General features: G+C 37.8%; 1 protein-coding gene across 1 annotated transcript in view; it reads left to right on the top strand.

The window, feature by feature from the left end:
• The window catches only part of MYO16 (myosin XVI), a 304,717-nt gene that overhangs the window by 61,051 nt on the left and 221,843 nt on the right, over positions 1 to 21,823 (top strand). The window contains exons 4-5 of the mRNA XM_075137449.1: positions 7,390 to 7,498; positions 20,288 to 20,412. Of these exons, the coding sequence (XP_074993550.1) occupies positions 7,390 to 7,498; positions 20,288 to 20,412 (234 nt within the window). The remainder of the gene's footprint in view (positions 1 to 7,389; positions 7,499 to 20,287; positions 20,413 to 21,823) is intronic.

Below are 21,823 nucleotides of genomic sequence, written 5' to 3'. Positions count from 1 at the left end.
TCTGGGATTTCGTATCTCGAATGAAAATTTATGCAAGCCTTTGAGGTCGGAGAGCAAGATCGCATGGCACCATGGAGCCCATGAGCATGTGTGATTTCCTGTATGTTTCCTTGTTCGCAAGCAAATAGAACATTATATCCTGATTACTGTTGCTTTCTTTTTAACTGATAGTATACTAAGGGCTTTTGGAAGGATGTACCATTTGCACAGTAACCATAGTATACATGAGAGAATGCGTATGTGTGCGTGTACACCTTGGACATCCTTCGATGAGCAAAACCTTTTAATGGAATTAGTGAAGAATTAGGTCAATAAAGGGGGGAAAAGTTAACTACTCATGTTACAGGAAGTGAAATGCCACAAATGTTTTGTAAAGAGGTACATTTAGTCTTGGTCTACTTACACGGTTAACATCATCTTATAAAAAGGAACAGTTTGTAAATCATGTGGTTATGTTTAAAAAAATAAAGAAAAAGTGAATTGTCCAAGCTGTTACTGAAAAAATGCTAGCCTTCCTCTTTTGGAAACAGTGGTTAACATAGAACAGAAAAATGCTATGTAAATTTTGGTACATTTACACACATATAAATATATGCATTTATGTATATATGGAGTACGTGGAATGGAATAAAAATAGATTACTAATATAAATATAAATAATATAAATAGATACTTTTTGGTATCAGGTTTATGTGGGGAGGTTGACAGGTCACTGCGCAAATTGAGGAAGGCTAGCATACTGTGGAGCACTTGAACCGTAGTAACAACTGTGCAGAAGCCTGTTACTAGGAGAAAACTTCTTTTTTTTTGCATAGCAACAGGCACATTAACAAGATGGTTGTTTCTGCCTCTGTCTTTTTTTTTCCTTTTTTTTCCTTTTTTTTTGTTTTTTGTATCCACACATATCCCTCAGGCTGTATTTTATTTCTGATTGCCTTCATAAAGCCTCATGAAGCCAATGGTGGTACTCCTAGGTAAAAGAGACAGTGGCTGGGTCATGATTTCTGTTCTGAAAAATATTTTATAACACACCTGGGACTTTCTACTATACGAATAAAGCCAAATTACTTAGTTATTTCAAATATTTAAATAACCTGCATGGAACACAAGTTTGAAAGAATAATTTAAGGCATGCAACAGAACACAGGACTTTAAGCTTGAATTTCAGTAGATCATACTCAGACTTTCTGGATTCTACCTGGCTTCCACCTAAAATGGGTGGATGCTGACTCTGGTTCAGAAAGCAGTTCAACCAGCTAACCCTTGTGAGCACAAAATGCAAAAGCTGTAACATCCTAGCTGGGGAGCTAAGCAAGAGATAGTACCTAGGCAAAGACATGCCCAAATCCTTCCCAAGGCCTTGGGGAACCGCAGTAAGTTAGGTGTCCTCTAAGAATGCCTAAATCAGATTACATTGCAGTCCAAACAGTTGTGATGGTGTTATGTTTCTGGACATACAGCCTAGTGGTTAGACTCTGTCCCTGAATATAGGAGATGGTTGGAGATGGCTGGAGAAGGTCTAAACCCACAGCCCTTCTTCCCACAAAACTGCCTTTAATTATGTCCATAAAGTGTTGGGAGAATGTGGTTTTCACCTACCCTGATGAAGTTAGGCTGCTGATACACAAAATATTGTGGAATTCAGAGAGACAGAAGGAAAGAAATAATTTTAAATCTGTAAACAAGGACACATTCCTCAGAATGGAGATTCCTGGGTCCTTGATCTTTTTCAAGTACTGGTAAGTAGATATATTTCTCAGCTGGGAATCATGAGATAAGATGTATGAGAAACACTGGGAATAAGAAGGAGTAGCAAGGATTATTAGCCAGCTAGTAAATAGCAGTGATAAACCTACGTCTGTTGCACAGAAGAAGGAAGTTTTAAGACTTTTTAAAAATCAAATATTTAATTAAAGGTTTGCCCCTGTGCATGCTAGATTGATTTTTAGATTTCAATTAATTCTTAAAAAAAGAGGCATTGATGGAGAAAATTAAAAATAAATTGTTTGCGTGTGAGTTAACAGTATCACTAATTAGGCTTCCCAAATGTAGAATATGGACTAAACTCAACTCTTATTTTACCAGTGGGAGTTTGGACATTGATCCACTGGGATATAGCTACAGCAACATGGTCTGAAGAGTTTGTGACTGCATTTATACTTTTGCGCTTGGGCCAAGTGGCAAGGGGTAGCTTGTGTGGGGACAGAGCCCTGTAGAGGACTCTGGCTATGCTCACAGTCCATTCCCATGTGATTATGTGATGAAGTTACTATCTTTTGTAACTTCTTGCAAATCAAAATTTCCAATAGCGCTTGGACTTCAGAAGCTATTTGGTTCTTTCCCCACCTTCTGGAAAATTTTTTGGGAAGGAAGAGTTTAGCTCCTACTACATCCTGGTGTGCAAAGTATTGTTCTTCCCTGTACTATCCTAAATTAGCTAGATGTTTAACTATACAAAGATGTGATCATGGGGTGAGTTATAGTGGGAATCTGCATTGTATCATTTACTCTACAGTGAATCTGAAGTTGCTCATCTCTCTTCCACTGAATGGGAAGTCATCTCAAACTACTTCATGTTGGCAAAAAACAGGGGTACGCACATAGATTGGTACTGTGAAACTGTTCACATCCAACCTACCTCATGCTATATTGCTCCTGAGCTCAGTACCTAATCTTTAGGGTCACCAGTTTTGCATATATGTGGAATTAAGCTATTCTACTCAGTTTGTCTGAAATGAAAACATATCAGAGATTCTACAAATAAGTAAATAGGCAGAAATTAAAACAGGATTAAAAAATGCACAGTAAAGTGATCCTAAGATAAACTGAAGTCTTTTGCATCATCATTTCTGGAACCAGAAGGGAAATCTTATCTCCTTTCACTAGAAAAAAGTATTTTCTCTTTGGCAGCAGGCTCTGATTTCTGGTCATAGAGGGATAGTGTGCAAATCTGGCACTTTCTACTCTGTTATTATTGATCACCAGAGTTTGCTCTCATATGCTCTCTCTACATCATCTATGGATGTTGTTCTGCATAGCAGAGCATGCACTTCAGTTGTATTTTACATTCTGTGTATTGAACTAGGTGTCTTTGGGAACATTCTTTAATAATATATTTAAAGATGTTCCTTCTGCAGTCTTTCTAAAACAGAAGCAATTTATCATAGCAGACAAATATTTTTCTCAAAAGTATTTTTTGTATTTATGGGATGTATTGCATAAAGTTTTGCAATACATTTATCTTTTTATTGAGAAATGACTTAAGAATGAGGATGTGTTGAGAATGGGTAAGCCAGTAACTTTTCATGTACGCTGAGCACTGCATGCAGAATTCAAGAGGGTGGATAAAACATTTAAACTGAAATGGAATAAATACGGAATTGCATTTTGAATATAAACAACGTATGCATATAAATTTGGAAACTCTAATATCAGCAGCCTGGGGACAGTATTCCTCATATTTTTTTCAAGAGCTATCAACAGAAACCTAAGAACAAAGTAGGACTATATTCAGATAATCTGAATTCCATCTGCATCTCTAATCATATCCGGGTTTCTTATTGTCTGGCCTACAAGCCTATATATGTAACAGTAGCACTCAGGTTCTTTAGCACAATTTTGGCCATCTGAATTTGTGACATTTACTACCTGCAACATGTTCCACATCTTTGTCTTGCTTGAACCTACTGCTTTTCTGCTGCTTAGTTTGCCTCTCGCTTTTATTTATACTGCTCTGACCCCTACCAGTTACCTGTGTGAGCTTCTGCCATGTATTCTGCCACCTGTGGGATTGCCATCTTGCCTTTACTTATACAAGGAGCTAAACGGAAAGTTTTCATTATAATTAGAAAATAAGATTTCAGATCAGCTTTCAGGACTGGCCATAGCTGAGAGGTGCCTGGGAATAAAAGAAATCCTGAGCCACTGAAAAGTCTGTGTCACATTTAACAGCAAGTATTTTCCAATGTATCGCAGGCAAATGTGTAATCAGAATGAACAGGAAGAAATGTCCATATTATAAGCACTTCAAAATATTGGTATGCACTGATATCATGCAATACACTAAGGAAGGGAAATACCGTAGAATTTCCCACCTTTCTATACCTAGAATGGCTTTCTTTCTAATGCACACTGGAGTTTGGGACTGGGCATAACCCGAATGATGCTGGCAGCGGGGGGCTGCAAGCAGGGCTGGAGCGAAAGAACTGCCCAAGCGGGGACCGAGCAGAGGACTCATGGGGAGTTACGTCTCTGGCAGGACTGTGGCCAGTGAAGGAGCCCATGCCAGAGCAGTGGAGGAAGAAACAAGGAGCCACCAAAGAAAAGGAACCACAACATGCTGACCCCAATCTCCCGCACTGCCCACTGCAGGTGTAGCGTGCGGGCGGCAAGGGGATTGGAGATGGGAAAGGGGAGGAGTGGTGTCTGGAGAGGAGTCCAAGTGTAGTTCTCTAAGTGTTTGTTTGCCTGTTTCTATTTTTCGGTAGGTAGCAGAATCAGTAATTAAAAGTTTGTTAGTTGGCCAATAAATTAAATAAAATTCCCTGATGTGAAACTTGTTTTATAGCCAGCGACAGACTTTACAAACCATGGTGTTTGTGGCTATTCTTAAAACATTTGGTACAGTTCTTAAAATTAGACTTGCTGAAGTCAGAGGAGTCAAACAGCCTTCTCCAGTGAGGTGGCTAGCTTGGTGGGTGAGAGGTGAGCAGCGGGCGTCATTGACCTCTCTTTCAGTGAGGCTTTTGACACTGTCTCCCACGGCATCCTCATAGACAAAGTATGGCTTAGGTAAGTAGGCAGTGAAGTGGATTTAAAACCAGTTGAGTGGCCGGGCCCAGAGGGTTGTGATCAGCAGCACAAAGTCCAGCTGGAGGCAATTCACTGGTGGTGTACCCCGTGGGTTAATAGTGGGTCCAGTCCTGTTCAAGGTCTTCATTAATGACCTGGACAGTGAGACAGAGCACACCCTCAGTAAGTTCACAGATGATACAAAACTGGGAGGCAGGGATTATACACTGTATTAAAAATGCTTATTATTAAAAACCACAAAATACTTATTTTTGAAGCAAAATACTACTTTTAAATGTGCACCATTGTCCAGAATTGCTTCTTTACCTGAATTCTGAGAGCTTCTCCTACCTCTCCTACAGCTTTCACGAAACTTGACCTATTTGGGAGCAGCTCATTGCAAACATTTCTTAAGAAATTAATTAATATAGAACTACCCAATAAAAATTACTTGGAGCTGACTAATTCCATGTTATATCCTTCTTTCAGTGACTGAATGAAAAGTGTGCTGCTGGCCAAGTTAATTATCCTACTTTTCCCGAATTTAATATGTCAAAGATCTTTTAGTTTCTTAAGTCAACAAGGAAGAAAATGTATGTAGGTTTGTTTTATTATTATCCTCCTGACCTTCTTCTGACATTGCCTGGAGATTATTTACATGCAGGGAAGGATAGGTACCTTCAAGACTTTGTGCTTTTTTACTGTATGCAAGTCAACTAGATAGGAAAATGTGTTGCTTTCTTGATTCTACCATCACCAGCAAACTCTCATGGGTCAGTGAGTGGAAAGCAAAACAAACAAAAATCATGTTTCCTAGTAGTGGAACAAGTGCAATAAATAGTTGTTAAACCATCCTGCAGAGACATTATGATCTTCAAATCCGTCCTTTATTTGATTTTTTATCATCTTTTTAATTTTGTCTGGCAGGGCAGGCAAGAAGAAATCTATTTTCATAGCACTATAATGAATATAACTTTTTATACCTTGTAAGTCTCTTTCCTTGTAAGTCTCCTCCCATTCTTTTTCACTAAGCGTGAGAGTCAACTCCTTTCATCTAATCTCGTTTAGCGATTTAAAAGATATGCATCTAATCTAAATTTGCTGTCTAGTTTCCCCTTACAGTCGCTGCAGCGAGACAGGCACTAAAAGAAAGTAGTATACTTTGTAGCAGGATAGGTTATTTTGCTGTGTAGGATATGGTCTAGTAGGATATCCGAGGTGTTTGAGATAGCTGAGGTGAGTCATTCTTTGATGCCTGTCTGTCCCCTTGTCCTTACGATGGGAACCCAGGAGATTATCTCAGACTAGCAGTCCAGCTTCAAGATCTTAAGTTTGATGACATGAAGCCTGCATGAATTTGGTAGTTTTTCATGTCATATTTCATTCTGAGCCAGGAGCTGAGCCCATTATGAGTTTTTCTTTGATACAGTACTTACAGAGTAAGCTCCTGAAAGAAGCAGTCACACCTTCTATTAATAATTCCTTATTACAGTTGACCTCTGCTGCTGTGGTTTTAAGAAAGGCTGTCCTTGGTACCCCTCATTTTTATTAGCTAAACTTTTTATCATACAAGCTGGTATGAAAAGTAATTGAATTTACCAGAAGTCACTCTTACTTTGTAATTCCTTGCAGTTAAAAGCCATAGAGAGAACACCTGAAATTAATTAAGATTATGGCCTCTTAAAGAAGATACATGACATTTTACTGTAACATAAACTTTTATGTCCACCAGACATTTATAATATTTTCAAGTATAAGATGAGGGCTTTCTTATATAAAAAAAAAAAAATTGCCCTTCATAGTGCAAATTCTTACAGTAACAATATTTAATATAGAAAATACAAGTTTTCTTATTGTGCTGGTGGTTTCTTTTCAAGCTTCTCATGAATCTATTCCCATTCCCCCTCCCCCCCACTCCTAACGGCTCCTTTTAGTTGTCTGTCCTTTATATTGAATTTTGAATGAAACTTACAGAAATGTCAGGTTGGCTCCTTTAGGGACTACAGTTGGAATCATCAGGCTCACTTTCATTGTCTCCAGTTGGTGACAAATGTCAATTTTATTTAGCAAAGGCTGGTTCTTTCTGAGGTTGGATTGATGGATGAGGCCATAAGAGGTTGGGCCAGCTGACAAGGTTACCCCTACCAGCTGTCTACCTATCCCTACTGCATGAATGTCTGTGCTGCTTGTCAGTCAGCTTTTAAACCACTGCTGTTTACTGTGTGGTGTTTTAAGGCAGACTGTAATCGGTGACAGCTTATTCTACTTTAAAATGCTGTGCTGCAAATGGCGGTGGTTCCAAAACTCACTGATGAGCAGCTCAGACATCTGTGCAGCAAAGGCAGGCTGGACAGCTAGGGTGGCAACAGTGTCAGCTGTCCCAAGCAAAGCCAGCCCTTTTTGACATTCAAGAGTCCTTTATTTTGTCTTTGCTTTTTTGTGTGTTTTGGTTTGGTTTGGTTTGGTTCAGGTTATAATCAGCCTGCTGCCTAAGAACCCCAGCTTTGAAATGTTTTTGAATGGGAATGTATAAGAACCCCAGTAGTGTTTTGAGATTTCACTACAAAATCCTAAAATGTTTTTAATTCTTGTCTGTAGGCTGGAGCAAATGTGCTGCTGCAAGATGTTAATGGAAACATTGCACTTGATTATGCCATAGAAGGGACTGAATCTAGCAGCATCCTTCTGATGTACTTGGAAGAAAATGGTAAGTCATCTCTTCAGCTTCTGGAATGTTTTTATTGAACATGACATAAAAATGGATATTGATTTGACGTAAGTCAGCACTGAAGCCAGTGGAACTATATTAGTTTGGAGATGAAGGGGAGGAAGATGATTTGGAGTCACAAAAGTTTTCAGTGCGTTTAGACTGAAACAACTAACAAAGGTTAGTGGTAGAGGTCATTGTCAGATCTGCTTTCGCCCATTCATATGGAGATGCTAGGATGTGAATTCAAAGCAGAAAAACTGCAGTAATGCAGAAGCTTTTAAAACAACTGATTTAACAGTGTGAGGACCAGGTTTCACATTTTGTTTCATTTCACATGTGAGTTATGTCTAGCCTCAGAGTATAGTTTTTCCAGTGACAGGCTGTTAAATAAATAAAACTCTGCAAATCATCTGAATGGAAATGTATACGAAACTTTATCACTTATTCAAAAATAAGTGATTCAAAAAAATTAGTATTGGTTTTGTTTTTGTAGCTAGATTTCTATTATGAAGTATGCTTAATACGTTGTGCATAACAGGACTTGTATTGAAAAAAAGGGGGTTTTATTCACCAGTTCCAAACTTAGATAAGGGTTCTGAAGTGAGATTTCTAGCATCGCTTTTGACTATAATAGGTTGCCTTAACATTGTATGTGGCTCATCATAACACTGAAGAAAATGTATTAAGTAGAAATAATGAGCAGTAATGTAAAAATGTGTAATTTCAACATTGCCTCCATATAAGAAATCTCTTTTAACATAAACTAAGTTAAGTTTTATCCTGCTAATGAACACTTAAAAGAGAAGTTAACTTAGACTGGCAAGGAAATCACACTCAGTGCCAGGTCCTGTACTGTTAGTCCATAGAACATCCAGTGTATTACATAGGTATATTTCATAATTTTGCTTCCTTGGTGCCTGGCGATGTCTTCACAGCTCATGAACTTTGGTTTTGGATTTTTCAAATGGCAAGACAGGTATTAGCTTCTAAAAACTTGATTGCCTTACAAAATGCAGGTATTTGGAATCCAAATGCTCCAAATGCTTTGGCTGATGTAGTATTTAACATGGAGCATACAATAAGCATGTAGCATACAACAAGATGTAGTCTGCTTACTTGCACTTATTAATGCAAATCTATCAGAAAATGCTTCCTCTTTCCTTGGTTTGTCTCTCTTTTTGTTTGGTTGCAAAATGAAATAGATTTGGGGGGAAAAAAAAAGAAAAGAAAAAAATTTGCTAGTTTCTTGGCAAAGTGTCTGCATTGAAGGAACCTATATGGAACAGTGGATTTTTATGACTCTAATGTTATCAGTGTTACCTCTTTTCCAGTAGATAGGAGAGGCACCATTCCTCATTAAACAATGATTCTGTGAATGTGGGAAGTTTCCAAAGAAAAAACCTAAACATTATGAAGGTGAGATCTACTTCTACTAACTTTAGATAGCTAAGCCTCAGCTAATCATCCAGACCTTTTCATTTGGTCAATAGAGAGAAATAGGAAATGCGTGCATTGTTTCAGCTCTTCCTAACTGCGCGGGATGAGGAGAACTGACTTCCAAGACTGTTTCTTTCTGCTGACTAATAAGAACTTAAGTTGACAAATAGTAGTTTATCAGTCTTAGTTTTAGACTGTTAGGATAGATCAATCCTATCCCTTAATTGCAGTACTGCATGAAATCCTGGCCTTTGGGTGATCAATGGCAAAATGCCCATCAACTTTGCTTGGTCTGTTACTATTCTTCTTGTAACAATAGGCAGCTCAAAGTATCCTTATTTCATACTTTGTTTTTAAAATTTAATTAGTATCTTCTGAAATATTGGTAGCCTATCATGGTCAATAGTAATTGAGGAGAGAGTCCTTGAAGGAAATAAAGCTCTCGGAGTAAGTATGAATTACTTTGAATTGCCCAGACTAAAGGTTTCCCTGTGGACTGTTTTCATGAAGCCCTCATCATTGCAGTAATCCCCATGCACACTTGCATATGCATACGCCAACACAGAGCAATGTCATGGCCAAAAATCTTGTACAAGAGCATTCCTTAATACTGTCCATTCAGTTATGCAGCCTGGGTTACAACGTCAAGAAGAGATTGCTGTGTAAAATAGAATATACTGTAATCATTGCCCCTAAGTGCAGAGTTCACTGAGAGAAATAAAATCAAGTGCCTTATGGCTCAGCTGACAAGAAAACAAGAAGCTATCAATTTACTTTGATGAAACAAAGATTGGAACAAGTAGCTTTGATGCTACAGAAAACTGTGTTAATTGGGGACATTAAAGTTCTTAGAAGTCTTGTGTGTTTATAATTTCTTACAGATTTCATCACTGTGGTAGTTCACTGTATCTGTTTAACTGCACTACAGATCTTAGTGAGTGAACTCCCTCTTCATTGTCAAGATAACCTAATTTACTCTGTGGATGGCCTGGAGCCATAGGTGATAACAATAACCTTAAATGCATTTAATGATTTATATAGTTTAAAATATTTTTACTTATTTACTGAAGTTAGTTCTTTGAGTTCTGTTTGTAAATGATCTGTTAGGGCACAGGAGTATCACAAGTGCAAAGTAAAGCTAATCCTCTAGCAACTGCCTGAAAGCTTTCATATATGCTTTACTGTTGTTATAGCTCATGAGGACCTTATATGGAGATTATACTATTGAAGTCTACATGAAATTCTGTGTATTTCATTAAAATATTCTCTTTTCCTGTATAGAAATGAGCTTTCTCTGATGTTACATTATGTTATGTAACTGATGTTACATTGTATACTGAAACTAATTATTAACTGAAGAAAGCAATAAGCAGACTTTACTTACCTAAAAGAAAACAAGTGAGGTACATATCCTCTGGATATTAAGAGCATCCTTTGTGTTGGATAGTAATTCTGGTATACTATAAGCATCATTTAAGATATCCCTAATCAAGGATGGAAGGGAAAATACAGCATCCAATTTCCTATTTAGGAAAGTGGTGGAAATATCTTAACTGTATGATATTTGATCATGTCCTAGGAGCACTCAGAAGCCCAGTGTGCTCCTGAGCTCCATGGCTTTATTGGGGTTGATTTATCTAAATCAAGTGTCTGGTAGTCACTCTATAGCAAAACCTCCTTATAGCAAAAGAAATGCTGCAAAGGCAGGTATCTGAATGGGTCATCTGAATTATGATCTGAACCGCATGCTTCTTTCCAAGTGCTATGAAGGGAGCCCAGAATGGCTAGCTGAAACATAGAAGTCTGCTACATAAGATGTGATTCAGTTTAAGGTAATGATATGTACATTTACAAGTCTATATGTAGGTGCCTGTACATTAGCTTTGGTGTCTAAATTCCTATTACCATTAGTGGAGTTCTAGGAAGTACTGTCACTAGAGAGCAGAAGGATTGGTTATTCACTTGACCAGCCACTAGGAAAACACTGTTAAACACTGTTAAATTTGTTCTCTGCCAGGATATCACTGGCTTTGCATGTTACTGGTTTTCTTGTTTTGCTATGAAAAGAAAGTTATGACAATTAAGGACTTTGAACAACAAGATGGGGAGACCATCTACTGCAATGTCCTGCCAAGGCAAGGCCAACTGAGAGTAGCCCAGGTTACCCAGGGCCATGTTGGTTTGGAGATTCTACGATCCTTCTGGGCTCCCATGCCAGTGCTGAGCCATCTTCATATAATTTTTTTCTTATTATTTTCTGTTGAAATTTTCTTTGTTGCAACTTACACCTGTAGCCTCTTGTCCTTTCATTGTTTACCTCCAGGAAGTGTCTCCCTCCAGAGGTGAAATGAAAATATTAGGAAGTGTAAAAAGTTTTTTTTTCCACTATTTGTCCTGTTTTATTCTGAACCTGGTTGATTATTGGAATCATTGAGAAAGTCCACCTGGCACCTTCCATAACCTTTATTTAGATTAATATCAGCTTTATGTTTTAAGGCAAAACTTTTGTTGTATCAATGCCATTTTAAAAATATCAAACTTTAAATGGATGTTAGTGTGTTCTCTTTGTTTTCAGAGGCAGAATGTTCTACTGTAGAAGTGTGTCAGTGAAACCCTGATTATGGCATATGATCCTTATGTCCCCTCTTTTTCCTTTAGGCTGTTTTAAATATTTAATGCTTTGAAGAATGTAACATTTTTGTTTACTTCCTTTCTTGGTATTTAGTTGCATAGTGGATTAGATGAGTCACATATAAACTACAAATGAGTGACAGATATTTCTTGGTTCTGTATTTGACAAGTGACAGGAGGTGACACGTTCACGGTGTAATTTTTTTCCAAAAAAGAGGTGTTCCCTTTTGTCCTCCAAGATCTCAGGCTTCAGCTATCAGTAGGATAACTGTGCATTCCAAGAACATCAGCCTTGTTATTTAATCTGAGAAAATAGTATCTGGATATTTACTACTTCTTTCTTTTCTAAGAGCTGTCTAAGTATCCTACATGTCTGAAAGCAAAATAATATCTTTCTTGTCTATTGTATAGTGAGAGTTTATGCACTAGCAGATTATTACAAAAACAAAAGAAAACCATCTGTTATGAATTTTCTTTTTTTTTAGGAATTACTATATTTAAATAACATATCTACCTGAAGGTATAGATGGCTTTTCTTTTTCTACTCTGACACAGGTACAGAAAAAAAAATGGTTATTGCTTTTCTACAAAGTATTCTTTTTGTTTTTAACGATTCACTTTCTGTGGGGTAAATGAATTTAAAATAGCTGGTTAAAGGTTATTGACCTTTGATGGTAATAGAGATGTCATGTACTTAATCAAAATCTTTTATAGTATTCCAAGCTTTGTGAATAATGGATCTGTTTTGTTCTCTGCATATTAAGGGGATCATATCCAGGTGTCTCAGAAAACTGTATATAGAGCCAAAATCATGTGCAAGTCCTATCCATTTAGGTAGTTATATGGTTTAAATTAGTTAAAATATTGTGCAGATTTCACAAAAATAGACCATGGTTTATTTTTATTATTATTAAATTCTTACTAGCAAATGGATTAAGTCTTACTTTTCAGCTGCAAAGTAGAAGGAATAAATTTCTTTTTCTGCCTTGCAGCAGTAGGTAGAATCAAAAAAATAGAAGCTAAGGGTTAGTACAGCATCCTACACTGAAGACAGTATTTAACATTAGCCAGAAACAGTCAACTCGTAAATTACTACAATAAGGAGAATTTCCCTGAAGCCAACAGTTAACAACATACGGGAAGTAACATGTACAGGAAAAGCTGATTCAGAAAAGTAGTGGGCAAAGGATTAAGGAAAAAAATACTGTAAGATTGACACTATATAGTAATGTAGAATGTGATAGGAAGATACATCCAAAGAATTATTTTGGTTTAAAATTTAAAGTAATTTGAAATTATTCATAAAATCTGGTGTGGTGGGTTAGTCTTGGCTAAAAGCCAAACTCCCACCCAGCTGCTCACTCACTCCCCCTCCTGCGCAGGACAGAGGGAGAAAATAGGATGAGAAAGCTCATGGGTCGAGATAAAGACAGGGAGATTGCTTACCAGTTACTGTCACAGGCAAAACAGGCTCGACTTGGGGAAAATTGCCAATTGGAATAGATTCAGGTAGTGAGAAACAGAAAGACAAACATTAAACCACCACCTTTCCTCCCCCTTTCCCAGGCTTGACTTCACTCCTTCACTCCAGACTCCTCTGCCCCCACGAGCTGCGCAAGGGGGTGGGGGAGCTACAGTCAGTACATAGCAATTTCTCTCTGCCTCTTCACACTTTTCCTCTGCTCCAGCGTGGGTTTTTCACAGGTACACAGTTCCTTCACGAATGTCCATCTGTTTCGCCATGGGTCCTCCACGGGCTGCAGGGAATCTCTGCTCTGACACCTGGAGCACTTCCTCCCCCTCCTTCTTCTCTGACCTTGGTGCTCCCTCAGCTGTTTCTCCCTCTTTTTGTTCTCTCTGTCTCTCTGTCCACTGTTTTCTGCCCTTCCTCAAATACGTTTTCACAGAGGTGCCACACTTGGCTGACAGGCTCAGCTATGTCCTGTGGTGGGTCTGCTGGAGCTGACTAGAACCATCTGTGGTCCACACAGGACAGCCTCTGGCCTCTTCCCACAGAAGCCACCCCAGCAGCCCCACGACTGCCAACACCTGGACAATACATTGGTCATGTGTTTCTCAATACTCTGGCACTTTTTATGAGAATAAGATCAAAATGAAAATCCCAACGATGTGTATTTTTCGTCAGTTTTGATTGTTATTAATTAAAAAAAGTGTTCAGAATAAGTACACCAAAATGTTCTAACATGCATGCTGTGCTACAGCAACCCTTAAAAAGATCTAGCAATCCAACAAGGGGAAAAAAAGATTATATGCTGTTTCTTCAGTGCATTCAAGAAAAGCAATTGATATAGATCAATATAATTTCAGACAAGTACTGCTCTAGACTTCCATATTTAAAACTATGAAAGGCTTTTCATAGACGTTAAGGAATTATTACTAATATACTACAATAAGAACTGACTAAAATGTCAACACATACGGATTGGTAGCACTAAAGATCAGTGAACTTAAGCTAAAACTAAATCCCCTGATATATTTTCTATTTTAGAACCATATGCAATGTGATCTTGATTTCTGCTTACAAATTTTCCATTAACAATATTGATGCAATAGGTTGACAGAAAAACAGGCAACCAAAACCAAAAAGCCTCAGGGTGGGTCAGAGATTTTTCACTCTGATTCTTGCTGATTGGGAACTATCTACCCATAAGATTATCACACACAAAAAATCTATTTTCTGCAGAGAGCTTGATTAATTGATAGTAGGGGTTAGGTGATGGTGTTGCCAGTGAGAACAGGGGACAAATGACATGTTTCAGTAGGTCCCTTCAAGTCCTAAAAATGAAGCACACGGAAAACATGACACATTGAAAATGTCGTAGTTGAGAATGCTCATCTGTCTTCCTTTGGCCTTTGTGTTTTCTAATATAAGCTTGAATAAGCTACCTTAAGTTTTATAGTTTCTAACTCTTGGGGAACTGACTTTGAAGTCTTAGACTTCTTTCAATATTTGTGTGTTTCCAGCATGCAAATGTGTGGGCGTTTAAAAGTGAATTTAAAAAAAAAGAGTCCGTCATATGGAAACATTTTGTTACCCATATGTTTCTATCAAAGGGAAAACCCTTAAACTCACTGTGCAGACTTTTGGCACTTGAATTAACATTTTAAGTTATAGCCAGTAGTTTATGATCTACTTTGTAACTGATGCTAGAAGGAAAACAGGCTTTGCAAAGATTTGAAAAAAGATTGTGAAGAACATCAGAAACTGGGGATGCCCTTTCAAACAACTTACCGATGAAAAATCTCATTCTGTTACCATCTGAAAAATAAATTATCGGTTTTTATAGAATTCCTAAAACTATAACCTTTAGCAAGTTAGAAGAAAAATTGTCAGTGCCCGGAGTGCACCCACAGACCCTGCGACCTGTCCCCCCATTCCCAGGGGCGTGGGTGCCCGTGCTCCAAACCAGCTCTGATATGGTACAGCCAGGTAACCTGGGAGCAGTCAGCTGCGAAAAGAGCTAAGTTGTGAGGCAGAGCTGGGAGAAGCCTCCTCATGATCTTTCACCCATCCTTTGGCTCGGGAGACACATATAGGCTCAGGTCCTTGCTTGAGGTATGCCTATGCCCAGCCGTGAACCTTGCTGTTCCCGACCCTGAACACTGACGTGACTTCCTGGCTTCACCTGATTTGTCTGGACTTGTTGCTACAGGCTTTTCTGGCAATCACAGGACTGTCGGTTGGCCCCGGTTCCCATCATCAGACTTGCTCGATTTTCTTGTTTGGGTACTGTGGGGCTGTGCCCTGGTCAGCAAGGACAGTGCCCTGCCGGCCCTGCGTTCAGCCTCAGCTCCTGGCTCCCTGGCACGTGTTGAGTAGCCTGCTTTTACTGCTCTCTTACAAAAACATCCAACCATAACATAGAGAGGAAAAAAAAACATGTTTTACTAGAGTGGGAGAATTGTCACTGTGATGTCTACATGAGGAGGAGATGGGAATTTCATTTCTGATAGCATTTTCAGACTAGAAGGAAATAAACTAAACATCCTTCACTAAGCATACGTAATGATATCTTTAAAAGCAGAGGTAAAACCCAACAACAGCAATCAGTGGGTATTTCTGCAGTGAATTAGAGCTATAGGCCTCAGTAGTTTTGCAAGTATACATTCTTTTGCAGATACTGAAAATATTGGCTTCCCTTCTCACATAATAAATGTTGCTGAAATGTATCTCTTCATACGCTGACCTTTGAAAATCAGATGCACATAATGCCAAGTGATATGCATAAGAGCTACTGAACAATGTAATTTAACAAAAATAAGGCTCTTTACAAAGCTATCTAGTAAGCAGCCAGCAAAGTCCTTCTAAAACTTTAAGCAAATAAAGCTGGATAAAGTAACAGCTACATCTGAATATTTTCATGAATGAAAATGAGTATTTCAAGAATGGTACTATGACTTTTTTTTTTCTCATTGATTGATTGTGAACATATCTATCCTATACTATGCTGCACAGGAGAAAAGTAGAAATTCTAAACCATGGTGTCCCCAGAATTATGGAAGAGTACGGACAGGCTCATCACACTCGGGGTGAAAAGAGCCTTGCTGCATTTACAGCTCTGTGCAGGAAGGGCAGATATAGACAGGGTGAGAGGAGACTTAAGTAAAAGGAGAGGAGAGATTGGCTTCTCAAAGCTGTTGCAAGTTTTTAATGTACATTTGTGTTTGCAAAACAAGATGATATTGACCTCTCCTAAAGACTGTTAAGCCCGTTGGAGAATGAGGCGTGCGAGTTACAGAAAGAGTGGCTGCTGGGTGTGTGTAATGGGTATTTCCCAAAGAGTGCTTGAGTGTTTTGCTTTGTACTGGTCACAGGAATGGGCGATCCCCTCGCAGATGGAGAGACTTCTTTGTACTGAATATTTCTGAGGAAAATATTTTTTATAGCAATTCTCAGTTCTGTGTGCCATGTGTTTCTTTACTACTGCAACTTTTTGAAAGCTACTTTCCCTCTTTTTATCTGAGGTTTTTGCATTCCTTTGGATTGTAGTTCTATAACCGTATGCCAGAGAGAGACAGCGAGACAGCCAAAGCACATGAAATGGCCTTGTCAGGTGTTTTTCTTAAACAGTGAGAAGTAATATATTTTTTAGCTTTTCGATTATGCTCCTGGCTGTCATCAGCACTGATGCTCATCACCAAATGCTGTGCCCTGCAGGGACACTACTGTTTTAACTGTTCCTTCTCCATCTCATCTCCTGCAGAATTTGTGAGGGTGTAGCTCTTGTTCTGATTTTACAGGGTATTTGGAGCATATTTTCCATCCTATGCCTTTCTTTTTGACTTTTCATTTTTTAAAATGTGAATCCGTTCCCATACTACATGCCAATTTGGTTTTCTTCCTCTATTTATTCATGCTGGCTGTCGTCCCATTTCAGCTGAATATCTAAACCACATTTCCCCTTTGAAAAGCAACGTGAAGGTCATTCTTTGATTCAGGCAGCAAGAGTTACTTACTGTATGAGTAACACGTTGTTGTTCCATCTAAAGTATCACTCCCTGGGGGGGGAGAGCGGACTCTCCGGAATTACAAACTTGATGAAGAGAAGACAGTTACTGACCAGGTCTCCTTGTTTGAGCCTCAGAGAATGATACCTGTACACGCTTGGTAAAGCTGCTTCTCAGCTCCCCGCCAGAGAAGCCTCCACTCTGAAGCCTAACAGTTCCCGAGTTTTTGGAATTCAAAACTCTGCAATTCTGAGACTGCAATTTAGATTATTTTTTCATGTTTTCATTCTATTTTCTATAAAGGCGGAAGAAGGGAATCTCTGTTGTTTCTGTACCATTTTCAAAACTCCTTTGGACATTTAAAAAATGAAGCCTGTGGAACATGTCACTGTGGTAGCTCACTTGCCAGGCTGTTTACTGCTATTTGTTTAACGAAACGTGTATCATTCCTTTATACAACTATTAGCTTGAAACCAGTAAAGCCATCTTGAGATTCAGATAGACTGTGCCTTTTGTGGCTATGTAGCATTGCTTATGCATTTTCTCTGAGCTGATGGGTATAATTATATTTGTGATAGAACATATATAGCAGTTGATGCAGCTGAACTCTATTCTTGATTCCTCCTTCAGCATGACCAAAGTTAATCTTTTAACAGCCAGGTTTTTTGGGGCCCCATACAGGAAGCACCAAGGTTCTATAAAATGCAATTTACAAGGTGTAAGGATCAATATTTCACTGTTCGGATAAGAATATACCGATAAGTTAATTCTCTGACCATGTTGAGCGTAAGCCAGTAGTAAATTGCTAAAAAAGGCTAAGTGGATTCAGCTGGCCTCTGCCCTCAACCTGTAGCCATTACTGAATTTACATGAAACACGACAAACCAAACAACCTGATAATAACTGTGTTTCACTCTCAGTCTTTTTTTTTTTTTCTTCCTGGGGAAAGTCAGAAACTGGTATTTCTAATTTGTGGATGGTGAAGTTAGTTTCCATTTTTGAGTGTTTGGGGTATTATTCACACACAAAAGAGGTAATACATTAATTTCCACCTGTTGCCCCTCTCCTTAAAAAGCAAAACTTATTCTAATTGTTTACTGGAGACATCAAGAGGAAGAAAAAAAATGGCATAAATACTGTCAGTAGTATTTAAAAATGGCCTTCTTCATCAGGTATAAAATGAGAAATCTATTTTTCAACTTCAATCTTTCTTACCTGACAACATTAGAAGGAGCTTTATCATGACCAGTCAAGTTTCATTTCAGCTCAGTCTGTCTATGTAATGTGTTTAAAAAGTGAAGTCAGTGCTGCAAATGATAACTAATTTGGTGTATATAGCCCTTCACATCACATAGTGTTTTGGAAATTTAAACTTACACATTTAAGAGAGGTCTGTCGCTGCCATAAGAATATCAAAGTATCAATTTACTGTTGCAAAAAGCAGGAAATAGGCAGAAACAGAAAGAAAAAAGATTTAATTGATGCCATGTGGCATCAGTAATCTGTAAATGTCATCAGGTAATTTTAAGTCATTACTGTGAAATGTGATGCAGGCATAAAAACTTCAATTCTGACAAAATGAATACATTGATTGTTAGGAGATACTCAGAACATCACATGAAATCTGCATTGTGTTCCAATCTAGCAACTGTCAGGCAATAGGATGTCAGCACATTCTGCTTATCTAATTTAAGCTACCAATATCATATATATATATATATATATATATGTTTGTCTGAATTGCATTTATGTGAAAGATCATAGGTTTTAGTCCAGATACAAAAACCATCTCATTTTCTCCAGCTTAAGTTTGTATTGTGTTTTACATTTGGTGTCATTTAGTATCGTTTAGGTGACAGGTGTGAAAATATAATAATAAATAAATGTGGCCAGCAAGACAGTGTTCACACTCTGAACATTTCACCTCAGAGCTTAGAAGTGCTGCAAGCAGATAAAATTCAGAGCATAAAGCAGTGTGTAGAGTAGCATGTTAGAGAAAGAAAATGAATGGGATTCTTTGCTGAACTACATACGGCACACCCATTTATACAAGTTCCAGGGTAGATTAAGACTGAGAAACTTAAAATGTGCTTCTACTCTGAAACATGCTTCAGTTGTTTTAGTAATGTAAAAAACTGCAAGAATTGTTGAAGATAAAATATAAAATGAATTGTTCAAGCACAAATATTTAAGTTAAATACATATTAATTAAATTAATTTATTATTTGTCACTTTTCAGCTCACTGACAAATGTGGAAGAGAACCAAGAAATTATTTATTCATATGTTTTTTGTTATGTCATGGCCAGGGCAGAGAGGAAGGATTTTTATACTCAAATTACATTTTCTATATATGGATGTAAGTGACCACATGAAGCTAGGAGCAGAAGAATCAAGCCCTGAGTTTTGGTTAGATATTCCAATCAAGCCACAGCCAGTTGCTAATTTAACCACTTAGCAATTTTGTTGTACCCTCTGTTTCTAATTTTAAACCTCTTCAGACTGGAGGCCATGCTTTCTTTTGGTTATAGACTGCCTTGCTTATCTTCTTTTTAAAGCTGTACTTTGACAACTGTTTCTTTCAGTAGCAATGCTGACAAAAGCAATCCCACGCCCTTCATTCCTTTCATCCCTTCCCATTTGTTCCTGCCTCCATACCACATTTTCTCTTGGTTTATGGGGCCTTGCAATGATCTAGGTTCAGCTGGAGAACTAATCCTGGTTAAAAATAACCCAGGAAGATAAAAAAGTGTTGAGTTGTAATGTCATTTGCTTAACTTCACAATCTCTCAAGCAGTTGAGCTGACAGATTTGAGGGAATGGTCTGGGCATTGTGATATATACATAGGGTATACACACATAATGTATACACATTAAATAAGACCCAAAGACTTGAGCAGCTTCCTTAGTGTGTTTAATTCTTCTCCCATTCACAGCTTTTTTCACAATCCCAGTGGATTTAATGATATTAGCTCTGCTTTACCTACAACTGCTCTTGCCAGTCAGTAGGGGATCAGGCCCATTTATTTGATATTGCTGACTGACATTAAATCATCCATGTCCTGACTGATAAATAAAGATATGAGTAAACTTGTTGGTAAATATAAGTAAGTAAACATGTTCCATAAGTATTCACTGAAGTCTAATTCAATGTTGATCGAGGTTTTACAAACCCAGAAGACAAAATCTTATATCTGTTCTTTACTGATGAATTAAATAGCCGAAGGTTTTACCCTTTTCTTTTTTCCAGGTGTAGAGCTGAATTCACTGCGCCAAATGAAGATACAGAGACCTATGACAATGCTTACGGATGTCCGACAGCTCATATCAAGTGGAGGAAGCGTGAATCAAAAGAATGATGAAGGAGTTACCCTGGTGAGTGGGAATATGGAATCATCACCCAGTGAATATGCATGTACTGCAACTGTGTACTGGTGAGCATGTTTGCAAGGCAATTCTCTAAAAGGAGAAATGAGGGAATGCAAGATTTTGGTTCTCATCTGGCCTTTTGAAGATAGATGTATGTCAATGTCATGCATAGTACTGTTTTTTAAAATAGACTCGTGCAACATCTGTGCCTTAATGTCAATTTTCTTACTGTTAGCCGCAACACAAAAATTAATAGCAAAAAAAAAATATTGGCACTGTAATTTAGAACTGCAGCAGATTCTTATGGTTTCGGACATTCTGTGTAAGAGGGCCTGAAACTTCACTCAGTGATTCCTGTTTTAGGCTCATATCTTCTGGCTCAACTAGGCTAAAACACTGTTTCATGAAGCTATCTTGATTCAGTGTAATGAAGCATCCATCATATCAGTGGATAAGTGTTTCTTCTTCCAAATTTGCATGTTATTTGTAGTCACTGCATCTCATTTTATCCTTTTCTGCTATCCCTTCATGTTTTCAGGATCACTACTTCTTCAGTTGTCAAATCATTTTAAAATTAATGTAATAAAATAATTTTAAAATTAATGTATTTTTCCCTAGACAGCATGTCTGTGGAATGTTCTCTGCATATAAAGTCTTCAACATCATTATCAGTAAATGGTCATCGTCAGCATTAAGACATTGAAGAAGTTTTTAAAATTCTTTTGTGTTTTTCTGCAAATACTGTACTAAAACAATTAGAAAGGCATGTATTACATGTATCATTATTATTATTATTTCAGCATTTATGCTGAATTACATTGAATGATACTGAATTAATACACCGCATCTTTAGTATTTAATTCCATATTTTAATACCTGTGGAGTGTTTAAACTATAACTGAAAAAGTGAGCAGCCTCATGTCTGGGGTTGTTGAATCCAGCCACTGTCTATACAGAAAGCTATGACTTCTGAGGTGGCCACCCCAAGGCAGTTAACTGTAGTTAAAAACAGGAGGGAAGCAGGGGAGGGATGGGAAGAAACAAAGCAACTTTTACTTTAATTCATAAAAGCATTAATTTAACTTCCAGTTTTCTGATACATGTAAGCTAAGCTGCTAAATCACAGTAAAATGCAAAGTTGTTTCTATTGTACTTTACTCTTATTGCTACTTTAGTCTGAATTGGCTTAGTTAAATTGAGTTATGAACCTACCTAACTATCATTGTATAAAACCTTTTCTGTAGTTAGCTGGAATAGTTGTGATGCATGTCTGAAATGTGTTCTAACAGTACTGCAGATACTAGGAGAAAAGCGTTGTGGATAGTTTGGATTTTGTTATTTGCTTGGTGGGATGTGGACAAAGGGGACATTTTTTGCATGAACAGTTTTTATGTTGAACTTTGATTTTTTGAACTTC

The sequence above is a fragment of the Calonectris borealis genome, chromosome 1, assembly GCF_964195595.1.
Source record: "Calonectris borealis chromosome 1, bCalBor7.hap1.2, whole genome shotgun sequence".
Taxonomy (NCBI): domain Eukaryota; kingdom Metazoa; phylum Chordata; class Aves; order Procellariiformes; family Procellariidae; genus Calonectris; species Calonectris borealis.
The sequence above is the reverse complement of the archived record's forward strand: the minus strand, read 5'-3'. Positions and strand labels throughout refer to the sequence as shown.